The sequence below is a fragment of the Moschus berezovskii genome, chromosome 4 (assembly GCF_049115385.1).
Source record: "Moschus berezovskii isolate FMDL1 chromosome 4, NW_MosBer_1.0, whole genome shotgun sequence".
Lineage (NCBI taxonomy): Eukaryota > Metazoa > Chordata > Mammalia > Artiodactyla > Moschidae > Moschus > Moschus berezovskii.
In genome coordinates this window covers 8,715,011-8,738,031 of record NC_142463.1, presented here as the reverse complement: position 1 = coordinate 8,738,031, position 23,021 = coordinate 8,715,011, and the positions used below count along the sequence as shown (strand labels likewise).

At 49.5% G+C, this 23,021-nt stretch overlaps 2 protein-coding genes across 2 annotated transcripts in view; one reads left to right on the top strand and one right to left on the bottom strand.

Moving 5' to 3' along the window:
• The window catches only part of CSMD2 (CUB and Sushi multiple domains 2), a 695,284-nt gene that overhangs the window by 318,579 nt on the left and 353,684 nt on the right, over positions 1-23,021 (top strand). The window lies entirely within an intron of this gene.
• HMGB4 (high mobility group box 4) lies at positions 10,189-10,779 on the bottom strand. Its single transcript, XM_055403488.1, has one exon. It carries the CDS (start codon positions 10,777-10,779, stop codon positions 10,189-10,191), a length of 591 nt encoding a protein of 196 aa, XP_055259463.1.

Here is a 23,021-nt window from a genome sequence, read left to right as displayed (position 1 = left end):
TCCAGACCACCTTTTCTTGACAGTGCTCAAAGCCTCTCTTAATTTTAGCATCCTTTGCTGTCTTGGGAGGCTGAGAGCTTTCCAAACTATCAAATCTGGCTCCTTCCCTACCACCTTTCCCTCATTTTATCTCTCTTCTCACATTGCTGTTGTTCAGTCATTTAGTCATGTCTGATTCTTTGTGACCCCATGGATTGCAGCACACAAGGCTTCCCTGTCCTTCACTGTCTCCTGAAGTTTGCTCAAACTCATGTCCATTGAGTTGGTGATGCCATCCAACCATCTCATCCTCTGTCACCCCTTCTCCTCCTGTCCTCAATCTTTCCCAGCATCAGGGTCTTTTTCAATGAGTCAGCTGTTCGCATCAGGTGGCCAAAGGATTGGAGCTTCAGCATCAGTCCTTCTAATGAGTGTTCAGGGTTGATTCCCTTTAGGATTGACTGATTTGATTTCCTTTCTGTCCAAGCATCTTCTCCAGAACCACAGTTCGAAAACATTAATTCTTTAGTGCTCAGCTTTCTTTATGGTCCAACTCTCCATAGCTTTGACTAGACAGACCTTTGTTGGCAAAGTGATGTCTCTGCTTTTTGATACGCTGTCTAGGTTTTTCATAGCTTTTCTTCCAAGGAACAAACATTTTCTTATTTCACGACGGCAGTAACCATCCGCAGTGATTTTGGAGCCCAAGAAAATAAAATCTGCCACTGTTTCCATAAGCAGCAAGAAGAAACCAGCTAGTACCTTCAACCCTTTGCTTAGATAGCTCTTTAGCCAGATCACAAAGTTGATCAGGCACATGCCCTTCCATATCCCTGCAGATGACATTGTTGCCAAGGTTTCTTTCACTGCATAGCAAGGATCGCCTTCCTCAAGCTTCCAGTAAGATGTTCCTCACTTCCTTGGACCCTTCCCCAGCAGCATCCTCAAAGTTCTGATTTCTCTAATAAGCTCCTCAGAATACTCCCAGCCTCTGCCCACCGTCTGGTTCCAAAGCCATCTCACTTTCTGAGATATTTTTCATGACACAGCTTCTCTCTTGATACTAAAATCTGTGTTCATTATCTATTTCAGTTTGTAACAATTTACTCCAAAACTTAGTGCCATAAAACAATGCATTATCTTAATTTCTATGGGTCAGGACCCTGGTACAGCTTAGCAGGGCCAGTCATAAAGTTGCAATAAAGGTATCCATGTCGGCTGAGGGGTGATCCACTTCCAAGCTTACTCAGTTACTGGTGGGATTCAGGTCCTTGCAGGTTGTTTGACTGAGGGCCTCAGTTCCTTGCTGGGTGCTGGTCAGAAGCCTCCCAAAATTCCTTGCCATGTGGACCTCTCTACAAGGTGGTTTTCAGCATGTCAGTTGCTTCGAGTACGCAAGAAAGAGAGAGAGACCAGGAGAGTCTTTTATAGCCTAGTCCCTTCTGAAGAAGTGACATCCTATCACTTTTGCCCTGTTCTGTCCATTAGAAGGAACTCATAGGGGCAGCCCACACTCAAAGGGAGGAATCACACCAGGGTGTGAATGCAAGGAGGCAGGGTGCACTGGAAACCACTTCAGGAGTTGAAGGTGGGTGACAGTGCCACCAGCAAGGCAGCAGTGGCCTGATTGTGCCACGTCAGCCTCCCGTCACGATGCTCAACTGCCGAAACGTCCCCCCATCCAGCTACCGCTCAGCCAGCCGGAGCAGGGAAGGGACTGGAAGAGGCATCAGAGGAGGGGGAGCTGTTACAAGGCAACTGTTATAAGCGGATGGCCACGCGAGAGTGCTCACTGTGTCTCTGCTGATCTACCCCAGAGGTCAAGGCCAGTTGGAGGATCACACGACCCTTAGTCAAGCTCTTTCTCTTGCTTGAACTGCTTTTTTGTGTTTCGTTCTCTCCTTCTATAAACCATTCATTAGAGACCAGGGCAGGCCACCCCATCCACTGGGCACCTGTCATATACCAGGCTTCATTTACACTGATGTCCCAGACATTTCGTTTATTCTCCAGGTGTTGTTTGTGGGTTTGTGATTAGAGGTGTAGGACAGGACAGAAAGGTGCCAGTGCTTTGTGACTTCACCCTGATGACCTCACCCTGACCACAGACTTGATCCTCAGTCTTACAGGCCCAGAAACTGGACCTTTTGGTCTCCAAACAGCTGATGCTTTAGTGAAGACTGAAGTTAACACTAAGATCCCAGTGCTGCTGTGTGGCCCAGGTGCTAATCTATCATCGTTTGCAACTGGGATCAAATTCTCTGTTGTGGTTTGAGGGAAGCCCAATCTATATGTATGTATGTGTGTGTGTGTGTGTGTGCGCACGCGCGCATGCATGCCTGCTAAGTCACTTTAGTCATGTCCAACTCTTTGTGACCCTATGGACTGTAGCCTACCATGCTCCTGTGTCCATGGAATTCTCTAGAAAAGCATACTGGAATGGACTGCCATGTCCTCCTCCAGGGGATCCTCCCAACCCAGGGATCAAATTCATGTCTCCTGCAGCTCCTGCATTGCAGGTGGATTTTTTTACCGCTGCACCACCAGAGAAGCCCATACATTTGTGTATACATCTATGCCCATATATATTCCTTTGCCAAGCTCAGAATCAGTTGGCAGATGAAGAAGACAGACAGATGAGAATTAGCCTCTCACCTTTATTACTGATGAACCTGTTGGAGAGGAAACCTGAGTAAACTTTGCAGCCAGGGTTGAAGGGGTGGGACGGGGAGGTGGGGGAGAAGAGAGGAGAGCAGATCAGATCTTCCTCTCAGACTCACTCAGCAGATCAGTGATGCCTCCTCATCAGCATAAATGCCAGGGCTGCACGAGAGAAAAGAATTCCATGATCCTGGGACCAGCAGCATCCTATTACCTGGGAACTTACAGAAATGCACGTGTTAGGCCCCACTCCCAGAAAAATTGACTCAAACTTTAGGGGTGGGACCCAGCATTCTGTGTCTGAACGAGGTCTGAGGTGAGTCTGACGAAGGCTCAAAGCTGAGAACCACTGGTCTAGTGGGAGCTGCCCCACCTGAAACTCTGAGCCCTAGGGAGCAGTGTTCCCCTGGGATGTTTCGCCATCCTCGTCTGCCCTCCCCCACCTCTGGGGCAGTGAATCATAGGAGAGAAGTTTCCTAGTCTCCACGTTTGGTTTTTAGCTTACAGCTCTCCCAGGAGGACCAGCTGGAGGCTCCTGAAGGGAACGGCTACCACTCCAGCGTTCTGGCCTGGAGAATTCCATGGACTGTATAGTCCATGGGGTCTCAAAGAGTTGGGCACAACTGAGTGACTTTCACTTCACAAAAGGGAGGCGGAAAGTATTTTTTAAAGATAAAGAAAACAAAAAGAAAACTGAAAGTAATACCAAAAAGGCCTGCAAAAATCTTTCTAAAAGAAAGTGGCAACTTGACTTCCTGTGTTATTATGTAGATCCAACCAGTCCATTCTAAAGGAGATCAATCCTGGGTGTTCATTGGAGGGACTGATGCTAAAGCTGAAACTGCAATACTTTGGCCACCTCATGCGACGAGTGGACTCACTGGAAAAGACTCTGATGCTGGGAAAGGTTGGGGGTGGGAGGAGAAGCGGACGACGGAGAATGAGATGGCTGGATGACTGTGGACATGAGTTTGAGTGAACTCCGGGAGTTGGTGATGGACAGGGAGGCCTGGCGTGCTGTGATTCATGGGGTCGCGGAGAGTCGGACACGACTGAGCGACTGAACTGAACTGAATTGAACTGAGCCTTGCCTCCTTCTCTTGCAGCCCTTGGAGGGACCAGCATCCCCTTAGTGGGACTTGGTAGACTCCAGAATGACTGTTATCCAGAAGTGGAAATGGAAGCAGGGAAGCCTCTTTGACTCCTCTTTGCACTGAGGTTTCACCATAGACTCCTTGCCAAGGCCTGTCCCTCTCAAACTGCATCTGCCCACTCACTCACCCCTCCAGTCGTTCTAGCCTCCCTTCTGTCCAATGTGCCAAGCCCATTCCTGCCTCAGGATCTTTGCAATTGCTGTCCTTCTGCTTGAGCAGCTCTTCCCTAAGACCCTGACAAGCCTGGCTCCTTTTTGTCCTTTATTTTTTAAATTTTTAATTAGAAGGTAATTGCTTTACATTGTTTTGTTGGTTTCTGCTGGGCAGCAACACGAATCGGCTGTAAGTGTGTGTGTGAGTAAATAAATAAATATATATATATCTCCTCTCTCAAACCCAGATGTCATCGTCTCTGAACACCCATTTAAAGTGCCCACAACCCCACTTGTCATGATTTATCTCATTACCCTGGGTTATTTTCTTCAGAACACTTGACACTCTCAAAAAAATGACCTGATGTGTTTATTTGTTGACTTGTTTACATATTTATGAGAGATCAGGGATGCTGCTGCCTCCCTAGCACTAGAATAGCTCCTGGTATGTCGCTGGCATAAGATGTATGTGAATATTTGCCGAATAAATGAACGGAAATGCTCTGGGAGAGAAGGTTCAGAGTGGAGTGAGTCAGGCATCCAGACAGCCATGGGCCCAAAGATTTGGTCTCCTTCTTCCTGAGGGCAGAGGGCAGGGGCACATGAGCCCAGTCGAGTGGGTGTGAGGGGATGCGAGCACCACACCAGGCTTTCCGCCTGCTTTTCCTCTCCCTTGTTATCTTGGACCCAGGCTCCCCCCATTTCTCCCCCACTACCTCTCCCTCCCTACACTGTCATTCCATTCCAGTCATTAGAAGCCAGCAGATTCACACCCTCCTGCCGGGCTTTTTCATAAAGGAATGTTAATAGAGTTAGTTTTCAGCAGGAGTACTGCAAACGGTTGTCAAAACTTTGACTTGGCCACCCTCATTCACATAATTAATCACACAGGAAACCAGAAAAGGGTGGCATGAGGGCTGGGGCCCGGCTCTGCAGAGGGGGCCCTCTTCCCAGAGAAGACTCTGGTGGGACACACAGCCACTGCCCACCAAGAGTCCACAAACCAGGCTGGAAACGAGACAGCCTAACTGGAACCAGGACAGAGTGGTACACGTCAGGATCTAATTAGCCCTGGGGGGCCCCCTCCGCCTTCAAAAGGTTAGAAACAAAGGAAAAGAAATTAAACAAGTAGGGTGGAGGCTGGAAGGAGAAAGGAGGTTAAAGATGGTTCCTTTTAGAATGCAAGGAGGCTGTCATTTAATGAGTACTGTGTTAGTTATCTGCTGACTTATAGCCAATTACCACAAACTTATTGCCTTAAAACAACCCACATTCATTATGTCATCATGTCTGTGGATCAGAATCTCCTAATATCTTAGCTCGGTCCACTGCTTGACATCTCACAAGGCCAAGCAAGTTCTCAGGGTGTCAGCCAGGGCTGAGTTCTCATCTGGAGGCTCACCTGGGGAAGGATACACTTCTCTGTTCATGAGGTTGCTGCAGTAGTTTCTTGAATCTTGATTTTTTTTCTGGCTGCTGGTCTGTGGTACCTTCGATTCCTAGAGATTCCCCACAGCCTGTTGCCACATGGGCTTTCTCAGCTTGGCCACTTACTTCGTCAAGCCAGCAAGGAGGATCTTTAGAGCAAATCAACCCGCAGAATAGAATTTTACGTCAGTTCAGTTCAGTTCAGTCGCTCAGTAGTGTCTGACTCTCCGCGACCCCATGAATCACAGCAGTTCTAACTGTTGCTTCCTGACCTGCATACAGGTTTCTCAAGAGGCAGGTCAGGTGGTCTGGGATTCCCATCTCTTTCAGAATGTTCCACAGTTTATTGTGATCGATACAGTCAAAGGCTTTGGCATAGTCAATGAAGCAGAAATAGATGTTCTTCTGAAACTCTCTTGCTTTTTCCATGATCCAGCGGATGTTGGCAATTTGATCTCTGGTGCCTCTGCCTTTTCTAAAACCTGCTTGAACATCTGGGAGTTCACGGTTTACATACTGCTGAAGCCTGGCTTGGAGAATTTTGAGCATGACTTTACTAGTGTGTGAGATGAGTGCAATTGTGCGGTAGTTTGAGCATTCTTTGGCATTGCCTTTCTTTGGGATTGGAATGAAGACTGACCTCTTCCAGTCCTGTGGCCACTGCTGAGTTTTCCAAATCTGCTGGCATATTGAGTGCGGCACTTTCACAGGATCATCTTTCAAGACTTGAAATAGCTCAACTGGAATTCCATCACCTCCACTAGCTTTGTTAGTAGTGATGCTTTCTAAGGCCCACTTGACTTCACATTCCAAGATGTCTGGCTCTAGGTCAGTGATCACGTTATCGTGACTATCTTGGTCGTGAAGATCTTTTTTGTCCCCAGGTTGGTAGGTGCCCAGTATGCTACTGGAGATCAGTGGAGAAATAACTCTAGCAGGAATAAAGGGATGGAGCAAAAGCAAAACCAATACCCAGTTGTGGATGTGACCAGTGATAGAAGCAAGGTCCGGTGCTGTAAAGAGCAATATTGCATAGGAACCTGGAATGTTAGGTCCATGAATCAAGGCAAATTGGTAGTGGTCAAACAGGAGATGGCAAGAGTGAACGTAGACATTCTAGGAATCAGTGAACTAAAATGGACTGGAATGGGTGAATTTAACTCAGATGACCATTATATCTACTACTGTGGGCAGGAATCCCTTAGAAGAAATGGAGTAGCCATCATGGTCAACAAAAGAGTCCAAAATGCAGTACTTGGATGCAATCTTAAAAACGACAGAATGATTTCTGTTCGTTTCCAAGGCAAACCATTCAATATTACAGTAATCCAGGCCTATGCCCCAACCAGTAATGCTGAAGAAGCCGAAGTTAATCAGTTCTATGAAGACCTTCAAGACCTTTTAGAACTAACACCCAAAAAAGATGTCCTTTTCATTATAGGGGACTGGAATGCAAAAGTAGGATGTCAAGAAACACCTGGAGTAACAGGCAAATTTGGCCTTGGAGCACGGAATGAAGCAGGACAAAGGCTAATAGAGTTTTGTCAAGAGAATGCACTGGTCATAGCAAACACCCTCTTCCAACAACACAAGAGAAGACTCTACACATGGACATCACCAGACGGTCAACACCGAAATCAGATTGATTATATTCTTTGCAACCAAAGATGGAGAAGCTGTATACAGTTAGCAAAAACAAGACCAGAAGCTGACTGTGGCTCAGATCATGAACTCCTTATTGCGAAATTCAGACTTAAATTGAAGAAAGTAGGGAAAACCAATAGACCATTCAGATATGACCTCAATCAAATCCCTTATGATTATACAGTGGAAGTGAGAAATAGATTTAAGGGTCTAGATGTGATAGATAGAGTGCCTGATGAACTCTGGACAGAGGTTCGTGACATTGTACAGGAGACAGGGACCAAGACCATCCCCATGGAAAAGAAATGCAGAAGAGCGAAATGGCTGTCTGAGGAGGCCTTACAAATAGCTGTGAAAAGAAGAGAGGTGAAAAGCAAAGGAGAAAAGGAAAGATATAAGCATCTGAATGCAGAGTCCCAAAGAATAGCAAGGAGAGATAAGAAAGCCTTCCTCAGCGATCAATGCAAAGAAATAGAGGAAAACAACAGAATAGGAAAAACAAGAGACCTCTTCAAGAAAATTAGAGATTCCAAGGGAACATTTCATGCAAAGATGGGCTCGATAAAGGGCAGAAATGGTATGGACCTAACAGAAGCAGAAGATATTAAGAAGAGGTGGCAGGAATACACAGAAGAACTGTACAAAAAATAAATAAATAAAGAATTTTACGTACCATGGCATAATCACAGAAGTCATACCCCATGTCCTCTGTCCTGGTTCTGTTGGTTAAAGGCAAGTTGCAGGTTCTGCCCACATTTAATGGGAAGGGGTCACACCAGGGTATGAATCCCAGGAGAGGGGAATCGTGGAGGAGTAGCCACTCTAGAGGATCAGCCACAGAACCTGTTGTGTGCTCAGGACCATGCCACATGCCTTTGCATGCATTACGTCATCTAATCACTAAAACCACCAGCAAGGCAGGCATCATCCCCTTTGCACAGATGAGAAATCTGAGACAGAAGGAGAACTTACTTCCCCAAGGTTCTGCCAGTGATCCTAGAGGCTAGAGAATCAGCATCTTTACAGTGAGGAGCAAGGGCCCGAGGGAGGGAGGGGAAGAGGAGAGCAAGAAGGTTCTTGCTATGAGGCTTCCCTGGTGGCTCAGCTGGTAAAGAATCTGCCTGCAATGCTGGAGACCTGGGTTCAATCCCTGGGTAGGGAAGATCCCCTGGAGAAGGAAATGGCAACCCACTCCAGTACTCTTGCCTGGAAAATTCCATGGACAGAGGAGCCTAGTAGGCTACAGTCCATGGGGTCACAAAGAGTCGGACACGACTGAGTGACTTCACTATGAGGCTTAAGACCAGGAGGAACAATGGCTGTGGTTTTCACGTTTTCAACTGACAGTCTCAACTCTGCCAATGAAGCAGAAAATAAGGGTGTCTCCTGAGAGATTGGAGGGTGGGCTGGAGGGGGAGCAGAGCCAAGTTGGAACAGCAGCTTAGGGAATGGGAAGGGGGAATGGGAAAATGTGCCAGCCTGGGTACAAGTTTGCTGAGGAGGATAGAGCTGCTTCCTCTGTGAAGACTTCAGCACTTGCCTTGCTAGTGGTCCTCAGTCCCACCACCCTCAGCTCTTTGTGCAGTCTCTTCTGTCCTCAGGCCTTGCAGGCCTGGGGTTTATGCCTGTGTCCAGTCCTCCCATGAAGGCAGGAACTCAACAGTAGACTGCATTGGGCCACCTGGTCCCCAGCACAGGGCCTGGCCCAGGGGAGCCCTTCATAAATAATTTGGCCTGATTCCAGACCCTGCATTTCTAAGTCACTCCACCATGTTACTTCTTACCCCCTAAAGGGTGAGAAATGACCCAGTTTGAAAAGACTACTCCAAAATATGTATTTTTACTTTTGTTCCATGAGTAAAAGTTTAAACAACAGCAGGTTACAAAGATACAAATCCCTCATGGAATAGGGGTTAGAGGTGGAATTAGGGAAGTCTGTTGCATGCAGAACCTGGTGACGAAGCAGTTTTGCATTTTTTCCTAGTCTCTTTGCTATCAGAAGTCAAGGACCATTTCAAAACATCCCATATCAATTTAGATTGGTAGGAAACATTGCCCACAGTGTATTGTTGCCTGGAAAATACAGTTAGAGTAGACACAGTGCGATCCCATTTGTATCAAATGACCAGTCTTGACTCATTTTAAGTGGCAGAAAACCTAACTCGTACCATCTTAGATAAGAACTAAAGCATGTGGGCTTATCTTCACTCAAGGGTCCAATAAACCAAAGGGACTAACATTTTGGCCTGAGAATGAGGCAAATGACTGCCTACATCCCCCAGGACAGCATCCTCCCCTAGGACTCCTTATACAAGTCCTGAGATCCACTGGACCAACTTGGATCACGTGCCCATCAGTGAGCCAATCACTGTGTCCTGGGGGAATCCATCTGATCCAGTCTTGATCAGGATGGAGGTGGTGTGCTGTGAGCAGAAGGAAAAGAAATGGGTACTGAGTGGTAATAAAGGCAACAAGTGTCCACCCTGTGGGTTATGCTTGTGCCCACAGAAGATTCACTGGGTAGCTGCCCACCAAAATGTCGAGAAAAGGGTTTTCTTCAGGTTATAGTACTCAGGCAGAGTCAGATAACCTATTTTTATAAAATAAACCTCAAGCTTCACCCTAGTGAATAGAATGGGGACCACCCCTGAGGTCTCATCCTGGCCCACAAATAGTATCTAAGACTTGTTGGAGGACCAGTTCTGGAATCCCTGCAGACACTGATACCCCTAAGGCCCACCTAAACTCCAGTTTCCCAGCCTCTGCTGGGGCCTGAATTGGAAACCTGACCTGGAACCAGGCCTTTTGCCCTCCTGGTGAGGAGGGTGGCAGGACTGGCGATTGGGCACTTCACTCTGTGAGCAGGGTCCCCCACCCCGGAGAACCACTTAGGACCCGGATGCTCCCACCCCTTGGACTCCTAGCTTCTTTAGACCTGGAGACTCCCACACCCCACCCCACCTGCGCAAGCCAAGCACGGTAAATACTGGCCACACGCCTCTTCAGACACTGTAACTCCTTCTCCCAGAGCCGGCCCCTCCCAGGGTCAGTTCCCAAACCCCAATCTGACTCCACCTTGCCACTCACTTGTTTCCCAAAGTGGCAGCCATGACAAATCTAACAGCATACACAGACCAGAGACAGGAATACCACGGAATGGCCCTTTATTTCTAGTCGGAGCCATCAGTTGTATCTGACTCAGCTTGCTCGAACCCTCTGCACTGGTTCGTAGCCGACTCTTGCAAGCGCTTCTTCCCGGGGTTGAATTGATTACGGTAGACACTGAGTTCCTCTCGGTACTTAGCTCTCAGGAGAGCTGCCCTTTGTTCGTAGGGCTGCTTGTCTACATCCGTCTTTGCAGACCACATCTTCCCTGAGGCCTTGGCCACCTGCACCACTGACCAGCTTGGATTCTCACTCTTGAGCTCGGCATAGTGGTCTCGGCAGAAGAGTAGGAAGGACGATGGAGGCCGTCTGGGTGCGTGGGGGTCCCGCTTTCTCCTTTTCCTCCTCCTGCCGAAGTAATTCATCATCTCTTCTTGGTAGCGGGCTTTGTCGAGTTTGGCCAGGGCTTCATATCTGGCCTTTTCGTGCTTTGAGATGGATCTCCATTTTTCCGAACACTTTCTAGAAAACTCTTTAAAGCCAAGGTAGGTACTGGGCTGCTGCTCCTTGAACTTGTTTCTGTAATTCAGCAAAAAGTGGATGTAAGAAGAGACATTTGCCTTAGGCTTTGGCTGGTCTCTTTTTCCCATGTTCATAAATTCATTTTCTTTTCTGGACCCAGTAACTTGAACAGCGGAGACCTTTGTCCCCCACACTCCAGGAGCAATTAGTAGGTGCTCTGCTGGTGGTGAAACTTTCTGTCTGTCTGAGCTGTAGGCAAGGGTCAGCCTTTTCAGTGGTGGTGGCATTGTTTGGTCAGAGGGGACTGTGATGTCACTCACAGGCCAGCCACTCCAGGCCAGTGCTGGTGGTATTTGCATACAGGTGCTCTTATTGGTTGGCTACTTGGAGGTCAAATTTGCTTCCCATGGAAGATGATGGGTTATCCAGAGAAGGATCTAGAGCAACCATGCCCCCTGCAGTCTTTCTCCCTGGCTTCCTGGAGGCAGCATGCTGGGCTCAGGTGGGGAGCTTTCCATCCTCTGGATGTAGTAACGAGCCACAGGGATTGTCAAGATGCCTCCTCAACCTTTCCAAAGACAGCCTGGAAATAATGAACATGAGGAGGTGGATGGCTCCAGAGCTGTCATCATAAAATGTGAAGGCTTTCCATTTGCCTTGAACAGTGGCAGCTCCTACCGTACAAAGAGTTTAGTAGTAACTCTAAAAATAATCAGGTATGACGGCTGTGACTCGGTTCCTGTCAGGACAAAGTTGTCTAATATAAAACCCAAGCACTTGGCCTCTAAGTCTGAACTCTTCGTTTCTCTGAAATGAATTGGGTAGGGATGGGGGTGGGGATTGGGGAAGAAGGGAGGAGAGCCTTAAGGTTTTACTAAGATTACACCAGAGCCCATGAAAATGAGATAGAAAATCTTGGCCTAACAGGAGGGCCCCTGTTCTCATCCCAGGGGTCCCTGTTTCTTGGGGTTAGAGCGCAAAGTTCTAGCAACTACACTCAAAACTAGTTGGCTTCTGGCTTTTAGGGGGGAAAAGCTGCAAACATTCCAGTAGTCTTCCAACTGGAAGGAAAAGAAAGGAAGAGTGCCATTTCTTGACCTTTGGACACTGCGGGGTACTTCCTTGAATGGTCATAGAGTTGCTGTGACTCAGGGGTTGTGGATAGAACCAAGTTTACTGGGCTAGAACACTGAGCCGCATTAACATATTTAAGGTAGAACACCACTAACAGGTTGGAGTCTGGATTTGAACCGATCAGAGCCTGACTCAAGCCTGTGCTGCATCCCGCCTGCACAGACACTGCCGCCTTGGTGGCCGGGTCTCTGGGTGCCTGGCCTCGGCAGCTGAGCCTGACAAACCTGCCTCAGACTAGACCACCATGCTTTTAAACAATTATTTGTATTTACTTATTTAACCCTGCCGGGCCGCAGTTGCAGCACGTGGGCTGTCTCTAGTTGTGGCCTGTGGGCTCAGTTGCCCCACAACGTGTGGGATCTTGGTTCCCTGGCCAGGGACGGAGCCTGAGTCCCCTGTATTAGAAGGCAGGTTCTTAACCCCTGGATTAGGGAGGTCCCTAGAGCACATTTTGAACTTTTGCCAAGATCTTTCCCAGGACTCCGTGACTGATTGCAAGTTCCATCTTATGTAAAATTGACTAGAGTCTTCAAGCCTAAATCCTAGCCCCAAATTGCAACATGGTAGTTGGGCAACTTAAGCCAGTCCCTTCTGAAGCCTGTGATGTCTCATCTCTGGGATCAGTGATGTGGAATCAATGTTCTACTGGCCAGGCAACACCCTCTCAGTGACTTGCTGTAATTTTGTGGCTGGAGTGGGAGGGCTGTAGGATACCAGATGCCAGTCCAGGCAATCCAGACCAATGGTGGGGGCAGAGAGGTCTGGCCTGTGGGAACAGGTTACTCTGGGGACAGAAGTAACCTGTCTTAGCCTAGGGAGCCTTTTTTCCACTCTGGTTCTTTCTCCCAATGCTAGAGGTTGGCTCATCTGTTTGCTGGACTTGAGTGGATGGGTTGTGAGGAAGAACTTGCCTAATGGGCATACATGTTCATCAGGTTCAGCTCAGATGCACAAAAGACCCCAGCAGCTTATCTGTGTATCCGTTCACAACCTTCCACCACCCATCAGGATGATAAGATCTAGGAACATCAGCCCCATAATAACCATCTGCCAGAGCCTAGCAGATCTAGGAAGAGAAGAGAGGGTGGCCTTTGGTGGTGGGGCCACACTCATGACTTGGCAGGGTGAAGCGGGGAACTCCTTTGTCTGGTGGAGCTGCTGCTGCTGCTGCTAAATTGCTTCAGTCGTGTCCGACTCTGTGTGACCCCATAGACGGCAGCCCACCAGGCTCCCCCGTCCCTGGGATTCTCCAGGCAAGAACACTGGAGTGGGTTGCCATTTCCTTCTCCAATGTGTGAAAGTGAAAAGTGAAAGTGAAGTCGCTCAGTCATGTCCGACTCGTAGCAACCCCATGGACTGCAGCCCACCAGGCTCCTCCATCCATGGGTGGAGCTGCAGGAAGAATAAATACACCTGACTCTCAACTGATGCTGTGTGCACTGGTATCTGAGGTTTGTTCCTTTCCACCTTTCCTGCCTGCTGCTTGTCCTGGGAAGCTGACCCGTATGGACCATATCAGTGGCTCCTGTGCCCTCCGGCTTCCATTTCAGTGGAGACCCCAACAGGAGTCTCCACTGAGACTTCTTCCCCACTGAGTCTCCTTCAGTGGGGACCCCAACAGGAGATCAGGGAGGGAGGGATCTGGCTCCCTCCCTGCAAGGTTGCCTGGAACTGGCTCCTCATCCCTGGACTGCAGGTCCTGACTCCTCTTAAGCATCCTCTCTAAATGACTCTCTCCTTCCAGCTTCCCTGTCCTGTCTCCTCCTGCTAAGGGGGTAAGAGCTCTACCTTTACTAGCCTCTGAGGACTCTGCTCTCCCCTGTGGCTTTCCAACACCTTGCCTTTCCCTTGGTAAATAGCTGCTTTGTTAAACACTCCTCAAATTATCCTAATTTGAGTGGCCATCTGTTTCCTGCTGGGACCCTGACCTGTATGCCATGTTTCTAACCTTCCACATGGACAGCAAACAGCCATGGAGGTGGAGAAATAAAACAAGTGTGGGCATCCCTCCAAAGTAGAAGGGTGTCGAGCTTCTGGAGGCCTGTGTGCTGGGCAGTACCACAGTGGAGAAGGGCCTGCAGGAGCTGCTGTGCCAGCCAGGAGCAGGCAGGACAAGGCCACGTGGCTTAGGAAGAAGTGTCTAATGTCCTTTGCGTTATGAGATGACCTCCAGACAGGGGCGCTGCTCTGGAGGCCTGGTAGTGAACACTGCAGGCTTTATGGACCACACATTTTCTGTTGCAAGTTAGTTTTCAACTCTACCGTCATAGCTCAAAAGGAGCCAGAGACCACACCCAGATGAATGAGTGGCTGTGCCCAGATAAAACATCACACACAGGCGGTGTGGGCTGAGGGTCACAAGCCTGACCACTCCAGTCTAGAGATGTGAGTTCAGTATTTGCAAACTTTTGGACTGCAGTCTACAATAGGAAATGTATTCTATAAGTAAGTAAGAGTTAGTCACTCAGTCGTACCCGACTCTTTGTGACCCCGTGGACTGCAGCCCACCAGGCTCCTGTGTCCATGAGATTTTCCAGGCAAGGATACTGGAGTGGGTTGCCATTGCCTTCTCCAGGGGTTCTTCCCGACCCAGGGATCAAACCTGGGTCTCCTGCACTACAGGCAGATTCTTTACCGACTGAGCTACAAGGGAAGCCCAATGTATTCTATTCCATGGCCCACTGAAGCACATGCATATTTCGTAATCATAATATTTACACAGTGCCACTAGTGGGTTCTTCTGTTCTAAGCACATCCCCTGTATTGTCTCATTTCACCCTCGTGACCATACTGTGTGTGGGGTGGGGGTAGGGGTGTTATTTTTATCCCCATATAAAGTCTCTGAGCACATAAAGTTTTCAGGAAAAAAAAAGTTTTATGAAAATAAACTTGTGTGTGTGATGTACTCTTTTCTTTTACATTCTATACTCTTATAATCTCCTATACTTTATTTTCTGTTTCAAAATGCACCCCTGGGACTTCCCTGGCTGTCGGGTGGTTAAGACATTGTGCCTTCCAATGCAGGGCACACGGGTTTGATCCCTGGTCGGGAAATTAAGATCCTGCATACTGCGTGGCCTGGCCAAAAACAAATAAAAATAAAATGCGCCACACAGTCTGATCTTGGGAATGGGTCACAATCCGGGGACAGACTTGAAACACGCTTGTCTCGGCAGGCTGGGATGGAGCCCCACCTCAGAGGTTCTGAGAGCCTCTTCACTCAGCACTGATAACGTGAAGTGGAAAGGGCATGGCCTCTGGAGCCAGACAGACACTGAGCTCCAGTGCGAGCTTTGCCACAGGAACTGGGGGACTTTGGGCAAGTCTGGCTTGTTACAGTCTTGGCTGGATGTGGAGTGAAATGATCGAGGTGAGGATTAACTGCAAGGATGGAAGTAAAGCTCCTGACACTGCCCCTCCCCTGCAGTGTGGGCAGGACTCAGGACTCACTCTAATGAGTAGAGTGTGGACAGGGACAGCTGACATCTTTATAGTGGAGGAAGGGGGCAGATGCTACAGCAACCACGGAGTCCACACGAAGGCTATTGGTAATAGACCACACTGATATTACACCCGCCTTCTACGATGTGATAATAAAAGCATCTCACCCAGTGGTATTCTTCCCCCAAACCCATAATCCTGGTGTAATCAGGAGAAAATATCAGACCAACCCAAATTAAAGGTCAGTCTGCGAAATACTTGATCAGTACGAAAGTGTCAAAGTCTTGAGAAAACAAGGAAAGCTTGAGAAACTGACAGACTAGAGGAGATTCTGTAGACGTGATGACTCCCTGCCCAAGAAATACTGGACTGGATCCTGGAGCAAAAGGAAGCCTTATGGGAAACCTGGGGGAGATGAGAATGAAGTCTTCCACTGAACCAATAGCGCTATGCCAATGTGGTTTTGCTACATGGACCACAGTTTTATGTAAGATGCTAAATTAGGGGAAGCTGGGGGAGGGGTAGACAGGAAATTTCTGTACTGTCTTTGCTATTCTGTTCTCATTGCAAAATAAGTTGATTTTCATCTCCCCAACTGATAGGAATATGTACCCAGGGTTGAGGCACCATGCTCTTAATCCTTCTGTGGGAATCATAGGGGCAAATTTTACCCTCACTTGCAGCAGTTGTATGCTCCTGGCAGATCTTCTCATCACAGCATTTCTCAAATTTGGGGGCAAGCATCAACTTTGGGGAACTTTAAAAATCCCAGGTCACAACAATAGCAACACGAAAAAGTAGTTGGCAGAGGCACGTGGTAACTGCCGTGACACTGTCCCCTACCTGCCCTGCTGCAGTCCCTCCTGGGGGCTGAGGATCAATGCTGCCCTTGTCCTCTGAGCAAGGCCCCTGTGGCACGTAGAAAGCTGGCTCCATGGAGAGGTCCATGCCCTCAGCCCCAAAGCCTGTGAATACGTTACCTTACGTGGCAAAGGGAACTTCACAGATATGATTATGGTAAGGATTTGGGGATGGGGAGATTATCCTAGATTATCCGCATGGGCCTGATGTAATCACATGGGTCCTTGTAGGAGGAAAGCAGAAGTTTCAGAGTTAGAGACAGTGATGACAGACATAGAGGGTCAGAGAGAGACTTGAAGAGGCTACACTGGTGGCTTTGAAGGTATGGAAAGAGACCGCCGGAGGAGAAACGAAGGTGACTTACTAGAAGCTGGCAAAGGCAAGCCAACAGATTTCACCTCTAAAGGCTCCGGAGAGAGTGCCGCCCCACAGACACCTTGACCTTGGCTCAGCGATGCCCACTTTGACTTCCAGAATCATCAGAAAATAAATCTGTGTTGCTTCAAGCCATGGGATCTGCAGTGATTTGCGAAAGCTGCACTAGAAAATGAACACTGTTTTCTTTCGCGTCCAGCTAGTGGTCTGAGACTATCCCAGTGCCATTCTAACCCCCGCTTGTGTTAATAAAGATGAGAAATTTATGCCACTGCTGATTGGATTAGTTGAGGGAGCAGGGAGCGTGATCTACTCAATTTTACACACTTCTTCACTCACTAGCTGACTCATTAAGTCACTAATTCACCCGTTGGCTTACCAGTTAATTCACGCTCACAGTCTTCTGGTTCATTCAGTCACCACTCATGTGCACACACACGCACGCACACACAAAACACACACACACACACACACCCTCCATCAGTAGCTGTGAGATGCTGGAGCAGTGTGACTGCTGCTTTCGTGGCTGTTAATAAGCAGTGTTTAAGGGATGGATATGTTTCAGGAAGGAAGGTGGTGATAGAAGCATCTGCCACTTCCTGGAAGCCAGATGGGCGAAGGAGGCAGGGTCATAGGCAGATCTAGGCTCTTTGGTGCCGACCTCATGCCAAGAAATGTTACTCAATCAGATGTGACTGTGATAGTTCAACAAAAATGATTTAGGTAGATCACCTCCAAAAGCCCAGAGAGAGAGGTTCTGCACATGCATACTTCATAATGTTGATTTCGTAGGCTGATACATGGATCATAGTTATGTAAGATGCTAATATTAGGGGAAGCTGGGGGAGGGGTGTACAGGAAATTTCTGTACTGTCTTTGCAACTATTCACATTTCACAGCAGTGAGTGGAAAAGTCAATTCTCACACTCAGGTTCATTTGACTCTGAAATCTGTGTGTTTAGCCTCTCCTGGTGGTCTAGGAACTTCCTTGAGGCCAGGGAGAAGGGGGAGGTGGGAAGGAACAAGGCCAAGTATTGCAGGAGGAGAGCAGGTGGAAAGAGAGAAGGTGTCTACATCTCAGCACTTACAGGGCTCAGGGAGACTTTTCCCGTCAGGTGGATCCTTATTGCAGACACATCTGGTGAAGTTATCCCCAGGTCATAGGATGCCCTGAGTCCAGCAGGTGGACTGACCTGAACCCTGCCAGCGTCTTCAGGTGCCCACAGAGCCTGGGTCCATTTCCCTGGACAGAGGCTGGCCAAAGCCAAGCATGGGGTCAGCATCCAGCCTGGTGGACTATGTGGACAGGAAATGGGCCGAACGATCAGGTGTAAGAATACGGTCAGCGTGGTGGGGGCAGGCGCACCTGTTCACCTTCGGATGCAGCAAAGGGGGAGGCGATGAGATCTAGAGCAAAACCTACCTTGGGAGGTTAGTCCCCCAACCAGCTGTGGGCGCCCCTCTCTGGTCTTGACAGAGGCCCTTCCTGACACCCAGAGTAGGAAGCCTGGCCCCTGATGTTTCCATCCAAGCCCCTTCCTCTTTCAGCCATAGTGCCTAGCTCCCTTCTTTCAAGCACACTCCTTCTTTGGGAGAGTAGTCCCCAAAATCAGTCATGGGGGATCCAGTAGGAGCCCATGCCCCGGGCCCCAGGAGTGGGCACATCCCCAGCTAGACTACTCAGAGGCTCCCAGTGAGCTTGTTCTAATTGGACCCAAGGGAAGAGATCATCTCTCTGGAGGTGAAGCTAGGAGGGCAAATCAGGGAGCTGGTAACTGCGGCCATAGTCCCAGCCTCCAGTCCACCGTCTGCAACAGAGTGGAAGAAGCCGGCACAGCAGGGCCCAGCAGAGATGGGCCCAGAAAGAGGGGCCCGTGGCATCTGAGTCCTTGGATCTTGTCATCCCTGGAGCCAGCTACAGTGTGACGACAGCAGCCAATAATTTCTTCTCTACCCCACTCTGCTTTGGTCTGGACTTCTGCCACTTGAAACCATGAATATAAGGCATTAGATGAGGGTGAGTGATGTAATCCAGGACCCCTCCCCTCCCCCATTGCCAAGTCTTCCTTCCTGTCTCCTTCCTCTCCCCTCGCTGGGTCTGCTCTACATAACGGCCAGGTCTCTGGTTTGTTGTTCAGATAGTATATGGACAGCTTTGGCGCACCTTGGCCCCTCCATCAGAGTGAATGTTCCTTGAGCACTTAGTATGTGCCACGTCCTGTACTGAGAGCTTGTAAAACCCTTATCTCACGTAAACTGCCTAGAGTTCTATGAGTAGGGTGCTGTCATTCATATCAAATACATGCGGACACTGAGACGCAAAGCAGGTCGGTTACTTGTCCAGAGTTAGACAGCTGGGAAGTGTAGAGCTGAGACTTGAGCCCAGGGAAGTGCCTTCCAGGGCCCACATGCTTAACTCTGCCCCGGACTGCATTGGATTCAGTAAATGTTAGTTTCTTTGCCCACAAGTCTCCCTTGCTGCACGGAGCTATGACATGGCCACGAATGACGGCTGCTGTGTCCTAAAGCCTAAGCAGGAGTTTATGAGCATCACCTTGAATCTCCACAGTCGCGCTGTAAGATGCACCCTGGGAAAAGAGAAGCTCAGAGAGGGAAAGCAACCTCCTGTAGGTCACAGAGTCCATGGATGTGGTGGCAGGATCAGAATCTAGCTCGTCTGACTCTAGGATAGCTTCCTTGCTGACCCTAGCATCGCAGACCCCAGGACAGTTTAGCCCACCCATTCTCCAACCACCTGGGAGACTCACTGTCTCAGCTACGGCTTCAGAGCTACTGAACCATCAGGCACGGCTGGCTAGCTGCCTCGTGGAGGAGGAGAAGGAGCGTTGAGGATGCTCAGACTCAGAATGGCAGTCGAGTGGCAGGCAAAGGCTGGCGTGGGAGTCTCCTCGATCAGCCATCTGCAAACATTTCCTCTGGATGAGAAGTATTATCCAAATGTAATCCCCAGAGGCCTCTAGAAGGCAGGCATTGCCACCCTCCCTGGCATGAGGGCAGGTCCCTTCTCTGAGTCCTGTCTGCAGTGAGAGGCAGAAGCAGGGCAAGGCTGAGGAAGCAGAGCTGATGGAGGCCAGGCTGGGGCTGCCGGAGGTGGGGAGGGGAGGTGACTGCCAGGTGTACTGGTGACACCGGGGGCCACAGAGTGGCCCTGCACCGTGCTGTCACCAGAGTAGATGCAGGCATCCTTATTCCCCAGGGAGATGAGGCCAGGCTATGCTGGGGTCTGCTTGATCTCTGCATTCTCTGGAGTGTAGGGTTCAAGGCACTGACCCCACCTCCTCTCTTCTCAAATCTAAGCAAGGGAGTAAAGTAGTTCACATTTGCAAGACACCTACTGTGTGTCAGTAGTCCTGGACACATTATATTTAAGAGCACAGGTATCCCATTGCACAGATGGAGAAACTGAGGCTCAGAGAACTGCCAGCACATGCCTACACTTCACAGCTACTTAACCGTTGAGCCCAGACTCAAATACAGGGAGAGACAGAGATGGGAACCAGGAAGGAGCGAGGGTCTAGGTAGCATGTGAGCGCGCCTCGGTCACCAGGCTCCTGAAGCCGGTGCCCTTTTCCTGGGCCAAGCCTGGTGGGAGCTGACTTCAGCATCTTCAGGTATGGGGGCCCTCAGGTCTCCAGGCTGGATCTCAGGTCTATCTGCAGCAACAGAGACTTGAGCTGGGGACAGGGAGTGGCCAGCTGAGGGCCGGGCAGCTGACCAGGGCCCAGACTTCTCTTAGATTGTGTCCCAGTCAGACCAGAGCATGTGCGGATGCAGGCGTGCAGACGCACGAGGCTTAGGACGTCTCATGAGAGTGATGCAGTCAGGTGGGAGAGATGGTTCCGGAACATTTTCCCCAGTCTCTACCAGGAGAGCCAAGCCTGTGGGGCCTTCTGTATCAACATGTGTGTAGAGTTCCATCAGCTGATCGGTCCAGTGTGGGCTGCATGGCCACCCCCAATCCATTCAGCTGTGGCCCGGGGCCACGAGGCTGCCCTTTCCAGGAGCTGTGGGTCGAGGGAGGGAGACTGATCTTCAAAGCTTCTACTCAGAAGAGAGAAGAGCTGCCCGATTTAGAGCTGGAGACAGAAACAGAGAGTTGAGCATCCCCTGAGAAGTTGTGGGGGATCCACCACAAGCCCTCATGCCCAGATCTTGGTACCTAGCACAGTTCCTATCTCCAGATCCAACCCCATTCTGTTCACCTTAGCCTCAGGGGCACAGCCTCTCCTCGGAGGCGGGAGAACCCTCACCAGGAAGCCATGCCCAGTGGACAGCTGAGCTAGGAGTAGAAGGAACTGACACCCAAACCAGTCCCCGGACCTTCTCAGTGTGCTCCTCGCTCATCTCACAGTCCATCGTGATGACACTCTCATCCCAGCAGCAAACACAGCCAGGGGTCCTGTCCCCCAGCTCTCGGTGGCTCAGCCACACGCCCTCCAGGGAGTGGTGCGTCTGAAGGAAGTGCATTTCCCTGCTGTAGTTTGTGTGGGTCCCTGGAGCCTCACAGTCAGCTGAGCAGGGGAGAACCCTGGTAATTTGTCGAGTTTATTGAGTTGCTTCTGGGGAAGGGAGCACATTTGCCCACGTTGGTTACCAACCTCCACTGTTGCTGCATTGGGGCCATGTCACCATGAGAAAAGCTTCCCCAAAAGGTACCAGCAGCTGCCGAGAGCCTGGGGAGCACAGCAAGGGCTGAGGGACTGAAGGGGGGCAGCACATCTCCATGGGAGACCAAGATGAAGCCTGCATGCCCCCCGAGCCGCTCCTCAGTGTCTCTAGGCTTGCCTGCTCATCTGCCTTTTCCTCTGCTTTCCCCACCTGTGCCCGCTGCTTCCTCCAACAGGACCTCATTCATTCTTTCAGTCACTGAGTCAAGCGTTCTTTTTCCTGTGAGCAGCATTTCCTGAGCCCTTCCCGTGTGTCAGGCACTCACAAAGTACTGAGAGAAGAACTCAATGAGAAGGAAACAGCTCCTGTCTTCAGGGAGCTCACAGCTTTGTGGGGAAGCAGATTCTTGTGTGATGTGTGATGAGACAGGCGCTCTGATGGAGAAAGTGCGGGGATTCTTTGCAAGAGAAAATGGGATACCCACGAGAAGCCCACCAGGCTTCCTGGAGCCAATGACTTTAAGATGACCCCGGATGGGTCAAAAGGAAGCAGCTAGAAAAAGGGTGGGGGTGCGTCAAAGTAGACGGACAGTTTGGCCAGGAAGTGAGTTCTTGATCTTTAGAAACATTAAGAATAGACCTTGGCTGACCCTGTGTCCAGAATTCTGGAGCTGGGATTTGTGCTTTGCCAGGCAGCAGGCCTGGGAGGCCTCTGAAGTTCTCTGAGTTCTGAGGCTAGCTGTTTCCGGGGAATTCCCTGGCTGTCCAGTGGTTAGGGCACCACGCTTCCACTTCAGGAGGCCCAGGATCCATCCCTGGTCAGGGAAGATCCCACCTGCCTTTCCATGTGGCCAAAAAGAAACACAAAAGACTAGTTGACCCCATTCTGTTGATCACAAAGGGGACAGCATTCAAAAAGATGCCCCAGGACTTCCCTAGTGGTCCAGTGGCTAAGATTCCACGTTCCCAATGCAGGGAACCTGGTCAGGGAACTAGAGCATCTAAGCGTCTGCATGCCACAGCTGAGACCTGGTGCAGCCAAGTACATAAATAAACAAATATTTTTTAAAAAAGAAAAGATACTGCAGTGTTGAAAGCAAGAGACTGCCATTTGCATGATCTCCCATTCATTCAATCATTCACAAAACTTGTGCCATAAAAGTGCTTGTTCCCTCCACCCCCAAGCAGCTCTCGGAGTTGCTGGCACTCAGGCTTGATAGATCCTCCTGCTCGAGGCCCCACGGCACTCTGAGCACCCGCTGCCCGTGGGCTGTCTCCCGCCCCCGCCCCCGCCTGTGCACCCGATGCTCCCACCAGCTGAGCCTGGGATTTTCTGAGAATCGGAGAGGTTCGTTGCCAGCTCTCTTGGTGCCAGTCATACTTGTTATTGTAATTATGTGACTTAAATTAAACATCACATAAAGTGATGAAATATGAGGTGAAAGGAAGTAGAGTTGCGCCTCTAGAAACTAAATTGAATGCTTTGGCATAGCTCCATGAAGGAGATGCTCTGAAAAGAACGGCTTCCTAAATATTAGGTGTGAGTGAGGGAGAGAACAGCACGCCGCTGAACCAATTTCCATCAAGGTGGGGACCAGACCTGTCTTGCCCGCTGCTGCATTCCCAGTCCTTAGCACAATGTCTGGCACATCACAGGTGCCCCATAAATATGTAGACTGGATGAGCGGTGGCAAAACCGGAAAGAGTGAGCGATGCCTTATGGGTGGGGTTTACATCAGACAGACGATGCAGAGAACAAACTGTGGTCAAAGGAAAGACCTTGCTCTGGCGTTACATGGACTGGCCAAAAAAAAAAAAAAAGTCCCTTCAAGTATATTTATATTGTAATGAAATGTTTAAGCTATGAATGTATGCTTTTATTATTCCCCACTTCCCAGGTGGCACTAGTGGTAAAGAACCCAACTGCCGGTGCAGGA